General features: G+C 40.0%; 1 protein-coding gene across 1 annotated transcript; it reads right to left on the reverse strand.

The window, feature by feature from the left end:
* Positions 1-1,439: 1,439 nt before the first annotated feature.
* On the reverse strand, positions 1,440-18,118 carry tmem64 (transmembrane protein 64). Its single transcript, XM_067613023.1, has 3 exons — positions 16,532-18,118; positions 9,246-9,401; positions 1,440-4,669 (listed from the first exon to the last, which is right to left on the reverse strand). The coding sequence occupies exons 1-3, from the start codon at positions 17,240-17,242 to the stop codon at positions 4,478-4,480; spliced, it is 1,059 nt and encodes a 352-aa protein (XP_067469124.1). The 5' UTR covers positions 17,243-18,118; the 3' UTR covers positions 1,440-4,477.
* Between the last annotated feature and the right edge of the window lie 715 nt (positions 18,119-18,833).

Here is an 18,833-nt window from a genome sequence, read left to right on the forward strand (position 1 = left end):
GTGCCTGGCGGGGGGCGGGGGGAGGGAGGCTCCGGGATGAGGTTTTGTCCTTTGAGGCAGGGTTGGATGATGATGGATCGGACACAGATCTGACCCGAGCCCGGAAGAGATCGGCAGGCTGTGTGAAGAGCAGCAGACAAATTTGTGCTGCGGCTCCTGGTAACAGACGAAGAAATAAAATGCAGGAGAAGTCTGCTCTGTTTGTGTTTTGATTGATAGATTTATAGCCCCTTTTGTTTGTTTTCTTTTTTTCTATTCGGGATGTGTGCAGCTTTTCCACTTGTGTGTGTGTGTGTGTGTGTGTTTATGTGGTGTGTGGTGAGGGCATAGCACTGCTCACAAGACGGGAAATCTATCTGAGCCATGTCTGACAGACACCGTCCACACAAACACCCACTTCACCCCCCTCTCTGTACAAATAGCTTGTCACAGGCAAGGCAAGGGCAAGCGTAAGTGGTGGCAGCACTGCTCCACTCTATATCACCGCTGCCACATCCATCACTGCTTCACTTCAAAATTGCTGTGACAAAGTGCCCCAGAAGCCAGCATTATTTCTGGCCATACAGTGCTGCTGCTGCTGCATATTTGAGGACTGCCATTTATTTAGAGGTTTGCAAGGGAAACCTTCAGAGCCAGAACATTTTGTCTTGGGTTAGGGATAAAGACAGGTGACATTTAAAGACTTATGCTGGGATTGAGGGTGAGGTTATGATGTAGGGGGGAAAAGGGATTTGATGGCATGTGTGGCAGCTCAACAAAGATTACTAGACAGAGAGTTGCAGTTGGAGCTTTTCAACCCATTTCTCTGGACACATCTGTCGAGACGTGAGAGTTTCCCCTCTGATAGCAGTTAAGTTTAGACTTTCTATGTTGAAATAACAAGGTTGAGAAAAAGTTTATTGAAGGCAAACAAGGACACAGACACACTCAGTATTACATAATGTCTCCTGAGCTGTAAATTATTAAACAAAGGGAAGAGTGGACTAGATCATTTTGGACGAATATCTATTAGTATCTGCTGGGAGTAAATACTTAAAAATAGGTTGATAAAAGCTATATTTATAGTTATAAATTTGTATGTAGAGCTGTCAAGATTAGTCGTTTAAAATTAATTGGAAACTATTTTGATAATTGATTCATTGTTTAAGTCCTTTTTTTCAAGCAACAACACCAAACATTTGATGTCTCCAGGTGCTCAGATGTCAAAATTTGCTGGTTTTTGTGCTAATTCCATTATAGTCAATTGAATATTTTAGTGGTAAAACAAAAAAAAGGACATTTAAAGACATCAGTTTGTGCTCTAGGATACTGTGATGGATATTTTTCAGTTTTCTGTCACCAGATTAGTCAATAATGACAATAATCTTTAGTTGCAGCCCTGTTTGTATATGTGATGAAAAGAGTGTGAGTAAAAAAAAATGGACAAAAAATTTTGTAACAAAGTCTGACAGGTTTTATTTTCTCTCTCATAAATAACACTGAACAAGCATCGTACAGCGATAAATATCAATATTTATACACTGTAAAATTCTCTGTATTACAAAATACAGTATATGTGTAATGCACTTGATACAGATGGGGAAGTATTGCATTTCATAGCACCAAACGTGACCCTTTAACTCTTTCACACTGTACTCCTCTATAAGTACCAACAGTTCAAATGTGCAGTTACATCCCAGATTTAGGTCTTGTGTGGGTGTCTATGAAATATACTTCCCTTAGGGATCAGTTGTTGCATAACTATATCTAAGTTAAGTAGAGCCCACCTAGGAAGAACCAAAGCCTTGACTGTAAAACTGCCCGTTTTTCCCACAATCTCAAGTTTTCAAAATTCCAGTTGGGAGGCTAAAATATTATGAAGTGTTTAATTTTTGCATTAAACATGGCATGACGTCCATTTCTTTCCCACTTCTGAGCAGAACAGCTTCACAAATTACACTTGTGTAGTAACGTCGCTGTCAGGTGAAAGTCTTGTGTATTTACCACATTTTCTCATCAGGAGCTGAGAAAAAAAAGTCGTACAAAGTGAATAAGTGACTGTAGTGAGTTGATTTCATAAAACAAACTCCTCTCTCTCGACATAAACTTTCAATTCAAGTACGAAACCAGAAAAGTTTGTAGTGTTTAGGTCTGATTTTGAAGATTTTCACATGACAGGAGTGATACTTTGATCGCTAAAACATTGATAAGCAATCAATAGGTTTGGGACTTTCTGAAGAAGTTGCTACAAAAGCAGAACAAGCTGTGCTGATCACAGATGTCAGTGCGTCTCGTGACGTCTCCTCCACATCACAGGCAGCGCAGAAATGTCCGTCAGAGGCAGCGGGAGGTAAAAGGCAGGTTGAACACTGTTTAACATAAACCTGGGAATGTTGACACTCAACCTTTCAGTGGAATATGGATCAATTAACAACTCTGTTTTTGTCCACTTGTGAAAGAAAAAAAATGTCTACAAATAGATCTTTAATTTAGGCTAAAGATCTTAATCGGTAGGACTTCTGTCATTTTTATTTCTTTTTTGCTTTTGATTTTCAAACATTATTGCTGAATTCAGACAGGAAGGGGCCCTTTCAACCATAATGAAAACATTAAATATGAAAATAAATCTACAGCTTTTCAGATGACTGACAGCGTGGAATGTGTTTGGGCAAATATTAAATCTGGCTCTGGGAAAAAAAAAAAAAAAGTACAAAAATGAAAATGAAAAAGAAAAGATACAAAACAGGCTTTTGAAATAAAGGTGTATATTTCATGTAGGAGCCCTTATTATTCCTCTATCAGACTTTGTCTGAGGAGCAGCATCACAATAATTCATGTCATAAAAAATTAAAAGTATTATCACATTCATCACTTAGTGTCCGTGTTGTGTTTGATTGTCGGCTTCTGAGACACATCAGTTTCAACTTTTGACCAACCAAAACCCCTTCCTGCTTTCTGTATGAAAATAACATCTGTCTGTCGTAGTGGACTGTGCAAAAAAAACCTCCAGCACGAGAGCGTCGATGTTGTTAAGAGCTAAAAAAAAAAAAAAAATCACTCACAGGTCATTTATATCATTACCAACATTATTAAGTAATAAAATAAAGTAAGTCACATGTACCCTCAGCTGAGGCCAGTGTCATGGCGTCAGATAAGCTTTATCAAATTATGGCACATAAAAAATAATAGCTTCTATAGCTCATCTAGTTTACGCTTCTGTAATTTAAGTAAAACCTAAAAAAATTAAATAAAAAAAAAAAAACAGACTTAGGTTTGTGTTATTTTTATATGCATGAGCATTTGATTAGTTTGGTTTCAGCAGTGAAATATGACATTCATGCTATTTCGTCACCATCCTTCGATGTATTGCACAGAATCGTCAAAACTATCATCTGAAGCAAGAACTAAATCCTAATCCAAAAAAGGATAATCTCACAGCCAAATAAAACATGTAAAATAAAAACAAATGTAAAAAAAAAAAAATCAAATCAAAGTGAGATTATAAACATTTACAGCAAAGCTCGACGTCTCGGTTTCAGGTCAGTTGTGGGATTATTTCTGTTATTTCTGTGTGGTTGTGCTACCGTGGAGCTGATCGCACTTCAACTTTTCCTGGCAGAACATTCCTGAGTTTCCTGCTGTGAAATCTGCTCTCCTCCTCCAGCTGTTCTTATCAAAACTGCAGAAGCGCTAAAATGATCTCCGGGGCAGACGAGGCCTATTCAAGCTGACGTGGTCGTAAGCCAGCAGAAATCACAAAGTCGGAGAGGCCGGTAGTGCTCAGCGAGAGCTTTTCCACTCCTCTCCATAGTCCAAAAATAAGACACTTAAAAAAATGAACTGGACTAAAAAGCCAAAACTGTCAAAAATATCAATAATGCCCTTATTATTTATATAGTGAATTAGCACTGGATGAAGACAAACAAATCTGCCTGAAATTAAACAAAAACAGATGTAGTATGAAAGAAAGGTGCATAGGTTGGCATTCGTTTGACACTGAAATGGAAAAAACAATTCCTTGGTTCTCTAGAAAGCTCCATGTTGCACATTCATCGTGTTAGCAGGCAGTTCGTGCCTAGCAAGTTTTTTAATGACTTACTCACTCGCTCATTATCTGATATCTCTAACATCATCATTTCATTGACATCTCCCGTAACAGAGTTAAGAAGTACCTTAATTAAAATAAAATTAAAAAAAAAAAATCCCAAGATGACGTACCGCTTAACGATTTCTTTCAGCACCATTTCTTCGAAGGTGCGTGGTCCCACACTTCTAAAACATCCTACCGACAAAAAACGGCAGAGCGTAACACTGCCTAAAGACATAAGCCTTCAGGGTTTTTTCTCCCATGGGTGGTCAGAACATGATGCTGAAAAAGCGAACACCGACGTGTTACAGACACCGTCTAAACTGAGCCGCTTCCTTTAAGCTATGCAGTCTTATGATTTGGTGACCCAGTCACAAGAGCTGCTGCCGCCACATGAGGCGATTTGTGCCATCACACCACGTTGATGCAGTTCCCGCCGCCGGCTGTCGCCCTCTTGCTGCAGTAGGTGAAGCCGCTGTGATTGGTGGAGGAGCCGTTCATGTGCGACGACTTCAGCTCCATCTGGCAGGCGGCGATGGCTGCGTTGAGCTCCACCTGAGCCCGGTGCACAACGTAGAACATCAGGCCGATGCTGATGACGATCTGCGGGAGACAGAAGAAGTCACGATGCTGTGATTAAAATAGCTTTCTCTTTTTTTTCACCTTTGTGGTGATGAGGTTTTAGGTCGTGTAGTGGTGGTTACTGGACTACACTGCATTTTGAAGTGTATATATAATATTTTTGTATTAATAATTAATATACAGGGAGACAGGGATAAAAACAGTTACACCTACTCTCAGAATATTTTAGTTTCATAACAAAACCACAAACTTTGTCTCAAAAATTAGCATAAAGGTGAAGACAGCCAACACTTCTGACACTCTTTGGTGACACCTTCATAGAGACCAAACAGTGGTGCTACTTAGTAAGTTGCTAACTAGTCATCCAGGACAGATGTTAGTAGGTAAGGATGCACCGATCTGACTTCATCACCTTAACTCAGGATATCTACCGATACCAGATCCTGTACCAGTGCTCTGTTTTTCCAAAAAAATTAAAATCTGAGTTTGATGCGACACTGCATGATTCTTATGTAAGGTAACGTGACTAAATGAACATAACTGATAGCATAATACTGATTTTATAATGGCACTGACAATTTTGTTTTCATTTAATATGGATTGGTTGCGTCTGGCTGATACCTGATCCGATTAATAAGGATCAGTATCGCTCCGATACCGATCAGTCAAATCAGACTGGTGCACATCTACTGGTAGCTGACGATAATGGGCAACAAATAAAACAATAAGAATCCATATTCTTTATTTAAAGTGCCTTGAGATGACTTCTGTTGTGATATGGCGCTATATAAATAAAAATTGATTGATTGATTGATATTCCTCAATATTCTTGATATTTGTTTGTCTCTAATATGATTTTTTCTCCAGTGAGCGTCATTGAAATGATAAATGTAGTATGATATGTATCCTGGCTGATGAACAACAGTATAATGTAACTGGGCTTCATCAGCTTTCTTACAGACGGAGTTTCCCACCACAAGTGTATAAAAAGGCCTCTGTGTGATTTATGGCTGTTGTCAATTTGGAAAAAGAGCTTTCAGTTCTGCATGAAATGCCGATGCCCACTTAATCTTGACCCTTGACCTCTCACCCCTGTGAACTTGACAAATGTTTCACGCAGAAACAACCCCTTGACCCCTTGTGAGGATTACATGAAGCTGAACAGGTGTTTGAGTTGTGGCGACAGCTTCACATGAACCATGGGTCAGCTGAACAGAATTGTGGGAATATTCTGCGCTTCTACATAACGCTTAGCATTCATACTGTAGACGATTATGTAACTCCATACTGAAGAGAGGGGCAGACGTCATAGCTTTTTCACAGGGATAAGGTTTCATAGGCTTGGCATTTAGAATATAATACCTACAAGTTCTTAATATAAGGAAGAAAACAAAAGCAGTGATCCATTAACAAGTCATTGAGTTTACTACTGAAGGTGAAGTCAGAGCTGTATATTACTATACTGCTGCTTCACTAATGCTGTTTTATTAATGTTCTTCTCAGAAGAGAGGAGCAGGTGTTGTCATCTGCAGTCTGTATGCACTTGATGTAAGATCACTGCCACCATTACAGCTCAGCGTTTAACAAAGATTACTGGAACTCCTGAACAATGTGTTCATCCTGCATTTCTCAGAACAAGGACAGTAGCGATGGGTATACGATTTTATCACGGATCACGATAAAAACCACTCACGATAAGTTGATCATGGTGAATTTCCGTTATCGGGATAATTATGAATATCCTCTCGTGAGTGACTTACAGTCTTATATTGATCAATTGATTTATCTTGAATTGCCACAAGGGGGAGCCCGCATCTTTCCAGTTATTTCAAAATCCTAAGCCTGTCACCATGGCTGAAGGCTCGGCTTGGCCGTTGTATACCCGACCAAAAAAAGTTAAATCAGATGTGCGGAAATACTATGTATTCCAAATGATAGGAATTATCACATAAGGAAGAACAAAGTCATACAATGTTTCTATTTATTTATGTATCATTTATTTATGCAAAGGGATCTTTATGATTTATGATTACCTTATTCAAGATTGTTTGATTTTCACTAAAAAGATGTGTGTCTTGTCTGTGATGCATAAAAATATTTGTTTCTTAATAAAATGTAAGGTAAAATGATTCCAGTATGTTTTAGTACCATTTTAAGCACATCTTGGTGATTATTGGGATAACATTGTGAATTATTTTGGCCAGGATAATTGTGACATGAAATTTTCATATTGCTCAATGCCCACCAGACCGTGAGTGAGAGTCTTTTGTCTCTGTGTGTGAGAAGCAGTTCAGACTGTGCTGATGAAAAGCAAGTTTTTCCTGTTGCCATTTCACATCACTAAACAAGGATTCACAAAAAGATGAACACTTCCGTGTAAAGTGATACAGCCAGCACTACTGTGCACCACAAGGTTGAAATGTGTTTTTAGAAAGTAGAATATATACAGCACGGTTCAAAAGTCTGAGACCAAAGTGAAAATCTCTAATATTTTCACGTAAACCTGGAAATAAACACAAAGTGTGAGGATTCAGAAACATTTGAAAACAAGATGTTACGACATGTAAAATGAAGAAGAAATATTTAAGATTCTGCACTATTTCTAGTTCAGCAATTAAATTTAAGCAAATTTGTGGCATTGACCAACTTAACTTGTTTGTACAAAAGGTCAGATTTCCTTGAGTTGTATTTCTTCCACTGAAGCGTTCAGGTGACACTGAGGTGGATTTTATCTACTCATCAGAGGCTTGTTGAAGTAACTCAACTTGCAGCCGGTGTTCAGTGCGCCTCAAGTTTCCAGAAGATCATTGCTTACTAAAGTAGCATAGTGATAGTGGGAAACATGGCATCAGAACTAAGTAAAAGTGTCAGAAGTCAAATTGTTATTCTAAGCAAAGAGGGGCTTTCTCAGCATCAAATCATGGCTAGAATAAAGGGCAGTACATCGGACTAGTTCCCTGACAGATAGAAAAGCAACTTCATCACAGAATTAATTAAATAAGGAACACAAGACTCCAATCAGCAAAAGTAGTGTTAAAAGAAGGCTGTCTTGTACTTGTAGTGGTCTCACAGGACGAATAGCAGTTTCTAAACCACTTCTCAGGAGGGGGAAACAAGGCCAAACGCTCGGGGTGGGCTACGAAATACCAGCATTTCACAGTGGATGACTGGAAACAATTCTATTCACTGATGAAGTTTGAGATCTATGGCAGCAACAGAAGGATGTATGTAAAGAGACGAACAAGAGAGAGAATAATACTGCAGTGTATCAAACAAACAGGGACTCCATTCACTCCATTCTTCAGGAGACATGCTGTACTCTCTGGTTTGCATCTTTGTGGAGAAGGATTCATACTGCAGCAGGATAATGACCCCAAACACACCTCAAAGCTTTGCAAGAACTACTTTAAGACCAAGGAAGACCGAGGAGTCCCGACTGTCACCTGACCTCAACCTCATTGAATATTTATGGGGGCACTTGGAAGACTGAGAAAGCCAATCATTCTGTGAAATCACAAGCTCTTTGGAACATTGTCAAATCACAAGTGCAGAACCCATTCAAAACGTGCCTGTTTGGAACAGGCCGATTGCTTATTCTCGAGAACAGAGAAAGCTGCTATATATATATATATATATATATATATATATATATATATATATATATATATATATATATATATATATATATATATATATATATATATATATATATATATACTTTTACAGTCTTGTCTCTAAATGACTGTGGTGGAAACTGAGAAGGATAAAACAGAGAGGCAGAAAACCGAGGGTGCAATGTGACGCAGAGCAACTCTGTTTCTGACTCTGGTGCTCTCAGCTCTGGTGTTAAATGCAGCAAAGTCGGACAAACTCCTGTTTAAACAGACGTTTACCAGCGTCTCTACCGTCTCCTCCTCTACCGTCCAGTGTGATCCACTCTTCAGCTGACAGCGCTGTCAGAAGCCCCACCCCTATATGATGTGATGGTGTACACAGAGTGGCTCTCTGTTCGCTTGTTTATGAAAGTTTATTAAAATTAATTGTGTCCTGTGTCCAAAGTGAACCAATTTCGATACTGAACTCTCTTGGGTCCCCAACCATACACCCACCAAGTGTGGAACCGATCAAATGAACAGTTCAAGAGATTTGCGAGGGACATACATACATACAGACAGACTCCTTGCTTTATATAGAGAGATAGAGAGATGCTGGAATAACATGGGTCATTAGGTTTTGCACAAACTTGTGGAGTCCATACCAGCTCGAGTGCATGCTGTCATTAAAGCAAAAGGGGGACATACCAAATACTAAGATATTCTGAAATTCATATACATTTTTCAAAGATTCAACTTTTCACTCAAGTGGTTAAGCTGATATTATAATTCGTAATTTACAAATTTGTATTATGTTCAAAACAAACGCAAAATAAAAGTATCTTGACTAGTGGTCTCAGACTTTTGGACCCCACTTTATATGACACCACATTAAACTAACATTGTAGAATTACGTTAACCCAAACAACAGTACTGCAGGTAAAGTTATAGTCAAATGTTTCACGATAAACCACAACAAAGCAGTACAACCACTATCACCTCACCTGCAGGCTAAACACAAAGTAGCCGCTGACACTCTGCTCAGCGATGACGTCCTCCATGGTGCGAAGAGTGGTGCCCAGGTAGGAGTTCAGCAGCTGGGTGGGCAACAGACCCACAGAAGAGGCCACCAGGTAGTTTGGCAAGGACACGTCTGTGATCTTAAAATGGAGGTAATGATAAGAAACAAAATTGACATGTTGATTAAATAAAATAATCTAAGCACACTGAAAAAATACACTTTGAGTTTTTTAAGTTGAAATGAACTAAATATTTCAGTCATCATTCTTCTATTAATAATAATAATAATACTAATATTTAGGATTAGGGTAAAAACTTGAAGGTTCAAGAAGATTTAACGCCCAACAAAAACATATTTTATCTATTTATTTTCTGCTTTTTTCAGAACTCAGAAAGTGAACCTGTGAACCAGTACTGAGAGTGTTTACCATTTGTTATATAACCATCCAACCATCAAGAGCAACTGTTGAATCAAATGAATTCATGTGTCGTCAAGCCAGTTTCCCTGTAAATACATTCAATGACCCCAAATGATTCTTGTCTTGACGTGAGGCTTACAACCCAAGTTTGGTTGTTTTTAGCGCCAGTGACAATGTCGATCTGTCGGTCAGTTAGTCCACCACTTTGGTCCAGAATGAAATATTTCAACAAAAATTGGAGGAATTGCCACAAAATTTTGTACAGACCAGGCGATGAATCCTAAAGAGTTTGATGATCCCCCTGACTTTTCTTCTATCCCCACCATGAGGGTTACATCTATGGTTTTGAATTAAATGTCTCCACAACTGTTGTCATGAAATTTGGTGCAAACATTAATGTTCCCCTCAGCATGAATTGTAATAACTGTCATTGTTTGGTCAATATTGTAGTTTGTCCAGTACTTATGACCAAATACCAGCAAAACTAATGACATTCCCATCAGCCTCAGCTGTACTTTGTATTTACTGCTATTTAGCCAATTTTAGCATGCTAACTAGATGGTGAACATGGTAAATGTTATACCCCAGCATGTTAGCATGCAGGCATTAGCATTTAGCTCCAAGAATTGCTGTGCCAAAGCAGAGTCTTACAGAGCTGCTAGCATGGCTTGGTCTTGTTTTGAAAAATTGACACAAAAAAAGATCACAAGCTGGAATGAATTTTTTTTTTTATAAAAGCTGCAACAAATTCATTGATTTTGGGTCACAATAACCACTAAAAAGACTGCAATGGGACTGATTAGTAGGGTTTAAGTACCATCTGGTGTAATTACCTTAAACTATGACATGCCATCACACGTCCAACTCAGTGTCTTATTTCATATCTCAGTACAACCACCTAAATATAAAAAAGATTGTGCGTTGCTGTCACCCTTGATCCCCTGATTATATGATGACATAAGCTGATGTGTGTCTGTGCCGGGTGTGTAAGGATGTGACCTTGGCACCTGACTGTGACTACACTGTGGCTGATAGCAGTGTGTCAGGGGCCGTGGTGTGTTGCTGCAACATGCTGCCTGTGCCAAAATGTTATCAGGCCTTGAAAACATTTATACTAGAGCCAGCCCAAGTGTCTCCACACAGTGATAAATCCCAAACCCTCTCCTGTTATCACACTACACAATGATAAGAGCCAAGCCTGGGTTAAACTTCATAGGACATTGATGTCATCAAAACCTGGTTAATCAAGCTAATGTTGTCGAGCTGTTCTTCATCTGTATTTTTTGTTGCGCATTTTCCGCAGTACAATCATGTAACAGGCCTTTCTCCTTGAAAGAAAAGCACTGATGTGTCCAGACCATGTGTCAACACACTCAAAACGCCTTCAGCTGATCGCTGAGACATGGCATGTGAGAGCTGCAGAAGGAGAAAAGGAATGCACTTGTTTTCTCTCAGCCATCATCCGGGAGTTGTGAAGCACATGTCTTCTGAAGTCTCTCCCTTCCCAGGCATCTAGCGTATGCAGCTGTCTTAAATACAACCAGGGAAGGGCTAGTCACTGGTATTTTTATAACTGCACAGAGAATTCCCACTGAACCTACTCCTCGCTTCTGCGAGTCTGTGTATCAAGATAATCTGCAAATTCAAGTGAAAAAACAGCCCTTCCTAGGCTTGACCTGATTCATTCAGAGCAGCAGCAATGCAGGTCTGAGTTTGTGTTCGTAGGAGGGTATCTTGACTGCGTAGTAAATTTCAGAATTTTTACTGCGTGATGCTGTTTTCCTTTTTATCTGGACACACACAGGGTTTGTAATGAAGGGTGAAGCACAAGGCGTAATTAAAAGCTGCACGGACATATTTGCCTGTTGTTAGGGTTCAATAAATCACATGAGGAATTCCCCGATTGCTTTATCAGCTCATTATGAGAGCAGAGGGATGGAGCCAGGCCAGCTAACAGTGTTAAAGGTTATAATGTTGTAATAAAACACATGTGGGGACCTGAATATGTCCACTTCGCCCTCAATGGATTCACAACAATTTTTCCTGAGCTGTCCCATTGTTTTGCTAACTGCTGCAGTCTTTGTGCCGTTTTAGGTTACCTGCTATAATGTAGCATCATCTACTTCAACAGAAAGAAGCGGGGGGCACGGTGAAATGTAGCCTCACCCACAGAAAGGGCTTATCAAGGGCAGAGCAGACAACACATAACTCCACTGTGAACCAGTGCAGGTGTAGAAGTACCCACCCACAGATAGTCTCACCTTTTATTGTTGAGAATAAGATCATAAAGATACAATATCAGCCAGACTTAGTGATGAGCCTCCAGGTAAGATGAATTACAAGGTGTACATGAGAGGCTGAACTGGATTTGAAACCCCTCTGGGCTGGAAAGTGAAAACATAGCAGAGGAGGCAGGCCGATTGGGGGATTCAGCTCATTAGCCTGCTTCTGGCAACTGGCCCTGCCAGCAGTATGAACTGTAATATGGGTGAAGGCTCCACTCTGACATTCACTTCTCCAACTGGAACAAAAGAGTTTCACAGTGAGGTTTGTGTGTGAGAAGTCGAGAGCTTAACTAAACCTGGAATTAACCTTGAATTATGGTTTAGTTGTTATTTTTCAACTTTCCTTTTTACTGATATTTAAAAGGCGAACGAGGTGGGTTGACATGGGCAAATGAATACAGGAAAAGGGTCTTTCAATGACTTAATGGATTGCATCTTATGGGTACATACAGTATCTAGTCCATTTTTGCTATCTAGCTAGATTCTAGTTAAATCAACTTTAACCTAGATACAGGGCGTAGCAAAATTATGTGAACACCTCATGTCAGCTATAAAACAGGTCTGGCAAATGGCACATTATATGTGAGATTTCAAAGCAACATGACGTGACTAAACCAGCACAAAAGAGATCAAACTTGTGCCCAAACTGCATGTGCCTTAGTCAAAAAACCTGTAAATCTGTAAGTCAAATACAGACTATATAGAAGTATAAAATGCCAACTGGATTGCAGCCATTTATGACATACTTTTGTAGCAGTGGTGGTTTTTTTATCTCAACGTTGACATCCTTTAATCATGAAGTGTTTGTTTCGTTTCCTTTGTAGATAATGACTCAGAGGAGGCTCAAACGACGTGTTTTACAAGGCCATCACCTTGGCCAACAATGCTAGTGACAGTAGCAGCAGCTGGGCAACACAGTGTTAAAACGCTGTCCCTTTGACTTTGACACCTCATTTTCACCTCTACAGAGTGGAACAGTAAGTTCAATGTTGTGACTAGTGTTAAAGCTTCATCCATTACCCTGGTTGTGGGAGATTTCAACCTTTGGACACAGAGATACAACATCCCAACCATGGAGCCTGAAGTATGAACTGACGACAAACAGGAGCCTGTGAAGTCATTCAGGCAAAAGAAAACCATCTGCTAGCTTTGGACTGTATGTCCTGCTCAACATAGTCGTTTTACAAGCAAACTGCTGACCACAGTGTGAGTCTAATACAGGAATCATGTCGGTTTTTAGCATCACAAACTCAAATGAAATTTAATCCTAAATTTAATTCACAGCAGTGTTTCCAGTGTGACAATCATAACAGCCTGAGAGAATAATGTGGAAAAACAAGATTCTTTAACCTTCAATTAAAAACATATTTAGCGTTGTGGTACCATCAACTGAACAATGGAGGTATGCACGCTATAGTCTCATCTTCCATTCAAATTAACTTTCAAACAGAGCGCCTAAACAGGTTTGACTCTCCCCACCTCATTTCTCTAGTTCATGCCAAAACATCCTTCTCTCTGTCAGCTTCCCGCTCAACTCTAATGTCACAACCTAAGCATTTGAATTTGAGATGCTTCTCAAATACCAACCTATCAGTCACAAACGTGTACTGGGCGCGCTGCCACTTGTACCCACAGTCAGCTGTTGCCTGGGATGAGCTCACCTGACTGCTGCCAAATGCCTATTTCACTTATCTGAAAATGTGTCTTACTCATGAATACTGAGCGGCAGTGTAACTTGTTCTGGATAAAGGTGTCTTCTATATTTTTTGTATATTTCCTGACATGAAGAGGGATCCTTTAGCTGCTTGCTGGTATAATTTTAAGCAGTGATAGCACAGATGCATTTCTGCAAAACTGATATCCAATTCCATTATGAATAATGCAAAAGTAAAGACTTGTTATCACTCAATTGAAACATGTAATGATGCTGAATTAAAATACAATAACTTAGCCTGAACTGCATTGAACAAATTAATAATAATAATGCAAGTTCAACACATTATTATCTTCATAATAACGTGAGGATTTTGGAGAAGGCAGCACATCATGCTAATGATTAACACACTATTTTTAGTGAGGCATCAAAGGCGCCTGATCTACACTAAATGAGCCTTTGCAATCCAATCTAACATCCCTCAAATAAAAATACTCCAACATTTTATTTCTAATCTGTATGTGACTCAACTCTAAGGTGGTTTTTGAAGAAGTTTTAGTGGTATTGTTGTATTAGGTTACATTATTTTAAAAAGAGTTTCTAATATTTTTCTCCCCCCATGTATGTTTAAGGCTGTAAACCAATATAATGGAATCCAATGTGGCCTGAAAATTTACCAGAGTTGGGTCAATACAGCTCTGACACAATCTCAAGAGGATTTTAATGATTTGTGCACAGTGAGTGTTTATGGTAGGGCTGTTATCGGTGTGCTTGTACATCTGACAAAATCCAAAGCCAAATAACTAATATCAGTACAGCTGAGAAATGTCCAAATAAAATCAGTCACTGCAGAGGCCATACTGATTTTTGCAGCATGCAATTACTGTGCTTGTGAAACACACTTACATCATCTTACTTCTCCTTTTCCTGCCTCAGGCCTGTGCGTACACTCCTTCATGCTTCAAGCTATAAATGCCTTTCAAGCTCCCCACTTTGCATCCTCTTCTGGATGTTTGTGCCGCTGTTGGTTTCTGCCTTCAACACTTTTGATTCTCTTCTTGCCGGATATTTTTAGAAATGCACAGAGTAATATTCACAGCAGCTCAAGTTTAAGGTGAAAGGATGGAAATGGCACTATTGATTTAAACAGAATCTATGAAACTGTGCATATGGCGATGGCTTTGACTGCACTTTAATCCAGCTGCTTTCTGCTGTACTGTTTTTGGCACTGACAACAGTTTTAGAGGGTACATTCAGCTTTTTGAAATATGTTGTTTAAGTAGGCTAAATGCCAACTTAACTAGAATAAACTGAACTTTGTCCTTTGTGCTGACTTTGCGTTTATACCAGTTATATTTTAGTCTTTTTAAATTGATGTATTTTATAACTGAGCAGCCTCACATTTTAATTCAGAAAATGTATCTTTGCATATAGATGTTGATAAAAAAAAAGACTACTAAAAAAAGGCTCAAGTCAAAATGTTTGTACATACATATATGTAGACATGCCATGCCAAATAATGAACTGTAACTTTACAGATTTGAGAAACAGTTTTCTATTGTGTAAAACTGGATTCTGTTTTGCGTTAAGTGATACACCAGTGCCAACTATTTAATCTGTTTTTTTCTCCAATCTTGCTTCCTCTCTTTGTTCAATATTTGGTTTGAACAACTGTGTGAATATTTTTAGGGAAAAAAGAAACAGAAAAACACTAATGTAAAACAACTATATAATGGGTATAAGCAAGTTCAAATCTGAAATGAGTTACTGGTGAGCTAATTGAAGCTCCATGTGTCAGATATTGTATAATCTGGTGAAACTGGAGACAGTGATGAGATCATTTTGCAGCAGCATGGCTTGTCCTACACTGGAGATCCGAGCCTGAGTGGCTACATAACATCAAGTTCACCCCTAGGTCGGCATTCTTCACTTAACATTCAATAACAACTGGCATCAGATTTTTCATGTCACATGACCTCCCAGCTGATTTTCTACAATATAGTAACATATCCCTCAAGGCTTTTACCATTTGGGAGGTATCAATGAGTTGACCGAGAGGGGTAAGCAGTGACTATACATTATTCATGCCATGTATGAAGGTCAAGTGCCTCAGGTTAAGTGTAGAAGTGCAGCTGAAAGCAATATCCTGATACTACTTAGGTTTATAATGTAGGTCACATGGCATTGCCTTAACCAATGATTTCAGATTTAGCTTGACGAAAAAAGGTGTCCATGATTTTGTCTGTGTTACGTTAACATTGCCAGATACATCAGAAAAACATTGCCCAAAATATAAAAACCTGACTTTGAAATGTAATATTGATAGTTCATAAAACTGATATAATAATTGATGTCCTTAGGCTACAAAAAATGGGGTCCACCTCAAAGAGACACATCCTCAATCTACAAAAAAATTGGTTTCTTTTCTCTTGGGAATGGACGTGTATTTTAATTTATGCTATTTGACTGTGGTCTGCCTTGAGAAGTGTAGGAATCTATTTCAAGCAGATACTGGGTGAAATACCAGGTCAACTCCTGTATGCAATGTCTTAAATTCAACTAATTTAATCAACATCTACACCTGCAACTGTGTCTCACTTGGTCTGAAGACAACGAGACAGTAAAATTGCTCCTTAAGATTGGTTTCTGATTAGATTTCCCCTGTGTGGCAGTTGGCCCAGCAATGAGAAGGAGCTTCATTTCTAAAAATCAAAAAGGTCACAGGTTTGATTATCATCGGTTTTTTCCAAGTTGAAGCGCCCCTCAGTAGGTTAATGAGCCCTGCTCCTGGCTGGTCCACTGCTGTGACCTTTCTGCTAAAAGCAATATGAGTTTATAATGAATGTTACATGTCTGTCTAATGTCCTGCTAGAGTGAAAAGGGAAAGCTGGTGATAGTGTTTTCATACTCACCGAGAAAACTGCATTTTGGAGCCCAAAAGGTATGGGGGTGAGTCTCGCTAAGGCCACAACTTTGAGTCCACTCCCTCCTTCCACCACTCGTATGACAGCACTGAGCTGTTCACTGTTCCCAACTTTGTTCAGCACCCAGTCAGTCAATAGTCGTTTGCACACCAGGTGTGCCACAAAGGTCCCTATTAAAACTCCCACCATGACAAGTCCCATGCCCAGCACAAAGCCATAGAGGTAGCCAGCTGCCACATTAAGAACAATATATCCCCATCCACATGGGAACGACACAATAATCAAACCCACTATAAACAGCAAGGCCCCGACGAAGCTGTCCAAGCTCTCCACCCAGAGCAGGAGGTCCTTGAGGTACTGCCGCACCAGGGCAACCGAGGAGAAGCACACTGCAGTCAGGATGCATGCTAGCAGGGCACTCTTGAAGCAAAAGGTGGTGATACAGCAAGGGTGCCTGAACTCTCCACTGCTGCTGAAGGTCGTCCCAACTGTGTCACTGGTAACCTCGGGCTCTCCATCAGACTTCCCAATGCCGACCCCTCTCTCGTCGAAGGCGCTGCATATCAGGATGTCAATTTTGTCACACTCCTCTGTGGCAGTCCTCTGCAGCCAGCGGTTCAGCTGGATCTGCGCCTTGCCAACCGCATGCTTTAGAAGCTTGGTGAACAGCTGCACGGTCGTGGACCCTGACATTGACATGTTGGCCCCCTCGAACGTGCTCTGGGGCCCAGCAGCAGGGCTCAGATGAACTGTCCAACCTGAAGACAGAGGTGACGTTGGAGGTTTCCAGACAGTCTTCACATCCAGCACATGTCCATGTCTTGCAATGTGAATGTGCTGAGCTTCAACAGAGGCGAGTATTAATGAACTTTTAATTGGATGGCTTCAGCAGTGGTAACCCATTGCTCTGCAACTCAACTATGAGACATAAAGATAATATCTGTCACTCTCCTTGGCCATTACATTAATTGTCCGATTTAGAAAGGTTTATCTTGGATACACTAGCTGGTCAACGTGCCAGTCCAATGACTTAAAAGCGCCAGTTTTGTAGTCTCTGTTTGAAACACTCGCCATGTTCAGAGTTGTCATCACTCAGCTCAGGTCAGGTCAGAGTCAGAGTCAGAGTCAGAGGATGGAGGGAGCTGTGAGGACGGTGACTAAACTATCCAACACGTCTTCAGACCGAGAATACCAAAACAGGAACTTTTAAGGCTCCACCAGCATTTCCCATACAGCTAACGCTAACCCACTAGCATTAAATCACAGTAGGGCTAACTTACTCCCGACGGTGGCTAACTAGCTCGCTGCGTGGATAAAGTCAACCGTTGCATTTCAGGGATTAAACCGCCGCAACCTGCCTCGTGCGCAGCTCCTCGCGGATAACAGGGCGACAGACAGGATGCAAAAATCCGACGTGAGGAGCCAGTTTAGCTCTTTCTCTGTCAGCTGGGTGTTGTTGTTTCCCTCCACGGTGGATGCTGCTGCTGCTGCTGCTGCTGCTGCTGCTTCTCTTCTCGCTGTTCAAGCTTTTCATACCGACCACTGTTTGTGTCCCAGAATGCCAAGTAACCCTCACCCACATGACCAACCGTTTGGAGACTCTCCTCCAATCAGAGGCGTCCAATTGTTATCGCGAGATTTCACAACAGATTCTGTTTGTTTTGGAGCAATTATCCATGGAGTAACTGCAGCCACTGTGCTGCCACATAAGCAGGATGAGCTACCACAACCAAGCTATCATGTGTTAATTATTTCCCCTCCAGATTAACTATTAATCTTGAATTATGTAAAAAAATTAATATTTAACCCAAACCTAACCGTACATTTGTATCCAGCTCCACAGATGAGGATTAGAGGCAGTTTATCAGTTAGAAAGCAGTAGTGGAAGATGCATATTTTACTTAAAGTCCTCCTTCACTCAAAAATGTGTTTTTCTTTTTGTTCCTATAGTTGAATGTTTGAGTTTCACTGTGCAGAATGTTGGATGTTTAGAGTTTCACACTGGGAGGCTGTTTTTACATTCATCTGCTGAATGTGGAAAGTTTCTCTGTGCTCATTGAAAATCTAATTTTAAGGAATGGGCCTACAATTTACACAAGTGTGAAATGTGTGGAAACTTGAAGCCTGCAGTGCACAAACACTGAGAATGGACTTTACAGTGAAGAAGGAGACATTTTGTGTCCAGCAGTTAAGTTTCTGAAATGAAATATATTTGCATATTTATAAACTCTGGAATTTTTAATGAGGGAAAAGGAGTATATATCATTTTAACGGTTTTAACAACATATTT

The sequence above is a fragment of the Thunnus thynnus genome, chromosome 15 (genome assembly GCF_963924715.1).
Source record: "Thunnus thynnus chromosome 15, fThuThy2.1, whole genome shotgun sequence".
In the NCBI taxonomy this organism is placed as follows: domain Eukaryota; kingdom Metazoa; phylum Chordata; class Actinopteri; order Scombriformes; family Scombridae; genus Thunnus; species Thunnus thynnus.